Below are 7460 nucleotides of genomic sequence, written 5' to 3' on the forward strand. Positions count from 1 at the left end.
TGCAGCAAGGCAACGGCAGGGCAAGCAGCGTGGGCCAGGCTAACCTAGGAGCGGAGGATCAGTTCACGAAGAGCGAGCGGGTGAACTCGACGTAGTCGAAAGCAGTGGGGAGTTCGCGGCCCTTGCCGTCCACGTAGGGCTTCATGTGGGAGACGCAGTAGTCGGCTTGTTCCCGAGTCAGGTTCTGGTAAAGCTCCTCCTTGGTCACATAAGGCTTCCCTTCGGAGCTCAGGGCCCGGAAAGCGCTCTCAATCTCCTCGCTGGACTTGACGTTCTCGGTCTCACGGCTGATCATGAAGGCCATGTATGTACTCTTGCAGGGAGACGTGGCCGTCCCTGTTTGATCTATTTTCTCTCTATGGGTCTGAGTCCTCTAGGGACCTCTTCTGAGTGAAGTTATGCAGTATTTGTCCTATGTTTGGGTTCTCACACTGATGTCTTCCAGGTCCATCCACATTGTAGCAGGTGTCAAAATCTCCTTCCAAATCTTCCTTTTCAAGGCTGGATAATATTTCACTGTGTGGACGAACCACATTGTTTATCCATCATTCATGGATGGGCACCAGTTGTTTCCACCTCTTGTCAATCATGCTGCTGTGAACAGGCATGTGCAAATCTGTTTGAGTCCCTGCTTTCAGTTCCTTGTGGTGTGCACCCAGGAGTGGAATTGCTGACATCATGGAACCACATACATCTTAATGTACCAGAATCACCTTCGGATGGACGCTGTGTTCCACTGAATATTGAAAGAGTACCCCTATATAGTTCTTGTCTCTTGTCCTGTTCTTGGTATTGTTGGATATGTTACCCCTCTATGTGTTGCAAACCTAACACCGCAGTGTTACAGTTGTTACTTTATATAATTCTGTCTGTTAAAGGCTTGCAGGTCCTTATCAGGGATGCCATTTCTAACCATCTGTGCAAAGCCAGTGTCCCACCCTCTTGGCTCAGATATCTGTATGACCTTGTCCCTTACAGGTCTGCCTCATCCGTGCTCCCTGTGGAGCCAGTCAGAACCCCAGACAGCACCTCCTGCAAACAGGCACTCCATAAACACTTTTTAACATGGGTTTTACTATAGAGGTTATGCAGCACCAATATGAGTTTTCAAAATGGGCAGTGACGAGTCACATGTGCCCCAGTTGAAGGGGCTCCCAGTGTATGACTAGGCAGCCAGCTCCAGCCTGGGGGTTCCAGCAATGGAGGGCAGCTGTTGTTCAGTCGCTCAGTCGTGTCCGACTCTGAAGCCCCATAGACTGCAGCACGCCTGGCTTCCCTGTCCTTCACTATCTTCTGAGTTTGTTCAAATTCGTGTCCATCGACTCGGTGGTACTATCTAATCATCTCCTTTGTTGCCCGCTTCTCCTGCCCTCAAATCTTTCCGAGGATCCTGATGCTTTTCCAATGAGTCGGCTCTTCGCAGCAGATAGCCAAAGTACTGGAGTTTCAGCTTCAGCATCAGTCCTTCCAATGAATGTTCAGGGTTAGTTTCTTTAGGATTGACTGGTTTCATCTCCTGGCTGTTCGAGGGACTCTCAAGAGTGTTCTCCAGCACCACAATTCGAAAGCATCAATTCTCTGGCGCTCAGCCTTCTTTATGGTCCAACTCGCACATCCGTACATGACTACTGGAAAAATCATAGCTATGACTATACAGATCTTTGTCTCTGCTTTTTAATTCGAGGTCCAGGTTTGTCATGGCTGCAGGGCTCTTTTATTCTTCGGAGACACAGTTCTGACCTCCGGACAACAGACGGCGCGCGTCCTCTGTCGGGAAAGCGGAAGCGGAAGCGCCTGCGCTCCCAGGCCGGGGGCGGGGCATTGAGACCCCGCGATAACTGCGCTGGCGCAGAACGAAAGATCCTTTCTGAAGAACCGGCAAGATGGTGAGTGTTTTGTCCTGCATGTACGTTCCGGGTTCATCCGGTGCCATCCGCGCTCTGGCCCGCAGCGGAGACCGAGGTCAAGCCCCGAGGCTGCGGGCCTCTCCTGCAGGCCTCCGGAACCGCCCGATATGGGGGTGCGGGGTGGGCTTGCTGGTTGTCAGGATGACTCGGGGCAGGGAAGGCCTGTGTCTGCCCGCTTGTCCCAGCCGAGCCCCCGTAGCTCTGAGACGCGCGGCCGCCCTGGACAGGGTGCGAAGTGGTGCGTGCCCACGGGCTCCCATACCGGGAGCGCCGCACGGTTTTCGTCGGGAGCCGCGGGCCCACTGACCCTGCCGTGGGGACTGGGGGTGGATCTCGGGGCCCCGCTCACCCCCCGGCCCGGCCCGCGCAGGCGGAAGTGGAACAGAAGAAGAAGCGGACCTTCCGCAAGTTCACCTACCGCGGCGTCGACCTCGACCAGCTGCTGGACATGTCCTAGTAAGTGGTGGCAGGGCAAGGGGTTGGCGGCTGGAGGGGTCCCCAGGGTGGGCTGGGGCTGCAGCCTGACCTGCGGCCGTGGACCATGTGTAGGCGAGGGGGCGGGGCTGCGTGCGGATAAAAATGAGTCTTTGAGGATTGAACTGAACAGGTTTTCCACGAGTCCTTTTGGATGTTTTGGCGTCCACTCGGACACGTAAAGGCCACTCTAGCCCGCGAGCCTTACAATATCGGGCAGCCGCGACTGGGATTTGGCACGTGGGCGGGAGTTTGGCGACCCCTGCTCTAAGGTTTGGCCGGAGCTGGAAACTTCCAGGCAGGGTGGGTGCGAAGCCCGGGCCCCGGATGGGGAGGGAGGCTTGTGACGCCAGGGACGCCCTTTTTCCTAGAGGTGTGCGCGGTCTAGGGCGGTGGGACCGGCTTCCTAGGGGGCACAACATAGGGTCCTCATCGGCCGGGGGCTTCTCGGCTGACCCCACTGCTGGGTTCTTGAGGCTAGCGGAGCAGAGCAGGGTGCCCGCGAGTTTGCAACTCCCCAAGTCACCTGTCTTCCCCGGCTCGGCTTCCTCATTTGTAGATAGCGGAGCAGGGATTCTTGAACTGTAGGGCTTCTCCCGCGCAAACGTTCTGAGCGGGTGCTGTGGACCCTGGCCAGGCGGTGAACGTTGCTCTCGGGGCTCCTCGTGAAGCGGAAGTGTTCCTGGTGGGCTGTGGGGCTGGGCCGGGGCTCAGACCGCCCACTCTGCCCTCGCCCGCAGTGAGCAACTGATGCAGCTATACAGTGCGCGCCAGCGACGGCGGCTGAACCGCGGCCTGCGGAGGAAGCAGCACTCGCTGCTGAAACGGCTGCGCAAGGCCAAGAAAGATGCGCCGCCCATGGAGAAGCCCGAGGTGGTGAAGACGCACCTGCGCGACATGATCATTCTGCCCGAGATGGTGGGCAGCATGGTGGGCGTCTACAACGGCAAGACCTTCAATCAGGTGGAAATCAAGGTGCGTGTGGGCTGCGCTGGGCCCAGGGGTGGGGCCCCGCCACCGTGCCTCCGCTGACTATCCTGCACCTTTCCTCTGCAGCCTGAGATGATCGGCCACTACCTAGGCGAGTTCTCCATCACCTACAAGCCCGTGAAGCATGGCCGGCCCGGTATCGGGGCCACCCATTCCTCCCGCTTCATCCCCCTCAAGTAACCTGCTGGCCAATAAAAGCAGAGACTTCTCTAGTCCTGAGTGCGACCTGTTTTTACTTCCCGTGGGTGCTGTGACCCATCAAGGCTCCCAGGAATGGGGCTGGGCATGATCACGAAATCTGGAGGCTAAGGTGAAAAACGGGCCAGAGCCAGGCAGCATGTGACCTGGGCTTTCCTGTTGTAGACACAGCCGGTCTCAGGTAGGTTGAGGCTAGAGATCAGGTGTACTGGGTTCTATGACAAGTCCTGGGATGTCCGGGGGCCTGTGCTGCCTTCCCTATGCCCCAGCCACTCCTGGACTGAAGGCAGCATTTCCCCTTCTGGAGCCCCTCTTCCTGAGTTCCCCCAGTGGGCCCACCTGTGGACAGTGACCTGACCTCCCTCCCCCATGCTCCAACTTCTCACACCCTACTCAGGGCTCCTCAGTGCCCTGGGCACTCAACCATGCTGCCTATGCTTGTCCCTCTTCTTGGCTTCCCTTGCGCTCCTGATCAGCTTCTAAAGATCTTCCAAAGTAACTCCAGGGCCCAACCCTTGCATTGAAGCTTCCTGGGGTGTCGTGTGGGTGGGATCACCCCCATCTACCATGTTCCCTAAAGTATTCCTGTCAGGTATTACTTCCTTCACGATGGCAAAGATGGCAGGTGCATCGGTGAATAGACAGGGTGGGTAACTGTCCAGGCAGCAGTGAGGCCCTAAGGGGTCTAACTGGCAGGACGGGGGAGAACATGGACAGGACTCCCAGGTTGAGCCAGAGCTGGTGGAAGGTGGACACAGCAGGGGTGTGTCCTGCAGATGTTGAGGTGGCCTTGAGACATCAGGTCTGCTTGGGTTTGGTGTGCGAGGGATGGCCGGAGTCTGGGTGTGGAGATGAGAGCACATAGCTCCTTCCCTCTCCCCACAGTGGCTGCTGCTCTGAGTTCATTTATCTGAGTCTTAACATAATTTGTTCTTACTGTTAACATCTGGGGGTGGGGTTGGCACAGCATTGTGGGATGCTAGTTCCCCAACCAGGGATCTAACCTGCTTTCCCTGCAGTGGGAATGTGGACTCAACCACAGGACTGCCATGGACTTCCCCATACTGTTAATATCTTGATCTGGAGTTTAGTTGAACAGAAAGCATGGGTCACTGTTTATAACCTGTAGTGGAGAAGGCTGGAGACAGTGTGACTGAGACTAGACTGTCTGCAGTTTGTCTAGTGATGTCCCTGATTCACAGGGTGCTCCTATAAACCCCTAGGGAAAGAGGGGCAACCTGGAAGGAACAAGGCTGATAAAAGTAAGTGATGTCAAAATGCTGCTGGACTTCCAGTCCACGCCCATCCCACCCGAGCTCCTGTTGGCTGAGTGGGGACCAGGGGGCCTGACCTATCCTGGCAGGAGGGAAGGGTGAGGGGAACCAACACCTGGGTGGTGGTGAAGAGCAGTGAGGGGCTGCCCGCTGGCTCATCGGGCAGAACACTGGCCCCCTGCACCCAGGCTTCAAAGGGACCAACTAGAAACTTGGGCCCATCATGTGAGGCTTGGGTGTCAGGTGAGATCGTTAGCTGTCTGCTTCATGGACCTTTGTCAGAGATAGGCATGGAAGATCTGGGCTGTACAGGCCAAGTTCACTTCAGACCAGGAACTGGCCCCACAACTGGAGAGGGAGGACAGGAGTGGGTGAGCGTTTGCTGTACCCTCGATTGTCTATTTTGGGGGTTTCCATAATTCAGAAAAACACATGTGCTGAAGTAAGCATGTTTTTCACATTGAATTCAAAGTGTATATAGAGGGGTAAGTAAGTGTTAGTCACTTAGTTGTGCCCAATTCTGCGACCCCATGGACTGCAGCCCACCAGGCTCCTCTGTCCATGAGATTTTCCAGGCAAGGATACTGGAGTGGATTGCCATTTCCTTCTCCAGGGGATCTTCCCAACCCCGGGATTGAACTCCGGTGTCCTGCACTGCAGGCAGATTTTTTTACCGACGCAGCTACAAGGGAAGCCCCATATAGAGGGGTACCTCAGAGCAAATTTGTGCCTTTTTGGAGAGGAGTTTTTTGACCCTGAACTTGACAAGCTGTAGAAGTGCAGTTTTGGAGCCTCCAGGCCCCTGCAGGTGCAAAATGCGGGTACTAGGACTGTGAACCCCTCCACCCTGCTGGGTGGAGAGGCCCTGGTAGAAGTGATGGGTGTGGTGTTGGGGTGGGCAAGCATTGCCATCTGGCTTTGTAAATAATGTCTTAATACACAGCATACCCATTCCTCATGCCACAGCAGGCAGAGGCTGGCCTATGGAGCCAACATTACCTAGTGGACTTTGAGCAGTTTTTTGTAGTTTGTAAAACAGGACCCTGCTCTGCCATTAGCACCCCCTCCCATAGCCTGGGTCATCTTTTAAGCCTTCACACGAAGCTTCCAGCCTGGCCCCCTCTGGTCACCTGGGTAGGTTCAGAGCGGGAGTGGCAGTGATCATTGCTTTCTTTCTTTGCACTTTGTATAATAACTACACGTATGATTAGGGGACAATGCATTTTACTTTCACTTTTCCCATTCATGCACTGGAGGAGGAAACGGCAACCCACTCCAGTATTCTTGCCTGGAGAACCCCAGGGATGGCGGAGCCTGGTGGGCTGCCGTCTATGGGGTCGCACAGAGTCGGACACGACTGAAGCGACTTAGCAGCAGCAGCAGCAGCAGCAGCAGCAGCAGCAGATTAGTACCGCAAGGGGAACACCTTTTCCTACGCAGCCTATGGTGCGCGCAGCAGCAGCCAGGTGGCGCCCTATTCCGGGAGAACTTTTGGAGGCCCAAGGGGCGGGGCAGGAGTCCTTGTAGACTCGGGGGGTCTCTCTCTGGTCCGCTGGCTCAGGTCACGCCACGCTCATGCTTTGTCTCGTCTCTTGAACGTATCTTATCGGTCCCGCTCCCCGCACCCCAACCCTGCGCGCCATCTGCACCATCTCAGAGGCAGTTCCGTCGCTCGACCCTCGGCTCCCTGTTGGTCAGAGTCAGCTGCCTTCAGCTGACTTACCAGCGCCCCACTCCTACTTCCATGGCCGTCAACCTAAATGCATGTCATCCTCCTGGAACCTCCCCAGGTTCTAGAAGAATGCCTAGGGTCCGCCGTGGTCCATGAAGTACCTCCTCCCCGCTGCTCCTCATCCTCTCCCGACTAGCTCTCCTCTCCCAGCCTTCCCGCAGGCTTCGCTCTTCGCCCGACGCCCTTCCTGCAGATTCCCAGCACCTGCTTAATGAGGCCAGCCCTCAGCATCCCGTCCACAGCATTGCCCCTTCCTCTACTTCCAGGAGTACACTAGGACCGATTGTTCTCTACTTCCAAAGACTTAGCTGCTGCTGCTGCTAAGTCGCTTTAGTCGTGTCCGACTCTGTGCGACCCCATAGACGGCAGCCCACCAGGCTCTGCCGTCCCTGGGATTCTCCAGGCAAGAACACTGGAGTGGGTTGCCATTTCCTTCTCCAGTGCATGAAAGGGAAAAGTGAAAGTGAAGTCGCTTAGTCGTGTCCGACTCTTAGCGACCCCATGGACTGTAGCCTACCAGGCTTCTCCGTCCATGGGATTTTCCAAGCAAGAGTACTGGAGTGGGCTGCCATTGCCTTCTCCGCAAGACTTAGCAGAGCTCGCGATAACGTCCCCTCCACCACCCTCACCATCCTCCCTTCTTCACCATCCTTCCCCAGCTCCCACTTATCCAGGACCCCCGCAGTCCCCTCCGTCTCCCAGCGCCACTCACGGCCGTTTTCCCTGAAGCCACCAGAGGGCGCATGTGAGCAGCGGGCGCGGGCGCGTCCCGGCTCTGGCCACTGCCCTGGGGGCTTGCGCGGCCTCACAAGCCCCTTCCCCTCCTCCCCCTCACCTCCAGCTCCCTCTCTTTGTTCTGGCTGTTCCACATGCCCGGATGCTTAC

General features: G+C 56.4%; 1 protein-coding gene across 1 annotated transcript; it reads left to right on the top strand.

The window, feature by feature from the left end:
- The first annotated feature begins 1848 nt into the window (after positions 1 to 1848).
- RPS15 (ribosomal protein S15) lies at positions 1849 to 3583 on the top strand. The gene is made up of 4 exons (XM_081502562.1): positions 1849 to 1886; positions 2278 to 2363; positions 3122 to 3356; positions 3438 to 3583. The coding sequence occupies exons 1-4, from the start codon at positions 1884 to 1886 to the stop codon at positions 3549 to 3551; spliced, it is 438 nt and encodes a 145-aa protein (XP_081358688.1). The 5' UTR covers positions 1849 to 1883; the 3' UTR covers positions 3552 to 3583.
- Positions 3584 to 7460: the final 3877 nt, after the last annotated feature.

This window comes from Giraffa tippelskirchi, chromosome 6 (genome assembly GCF_054371585.1).
Source record: "Giraffa tippelskirchi isolate mGirTip1 chromosome 6, T2T-mGirTip1v1.2.pri, whole genome shotgun sequence".
NCBI lineage: Eukaryota > Metazoa > Chordata > Mammalia > Artiodactyla > Giraffidae > Giraffa > Giraffa tippelskirchi.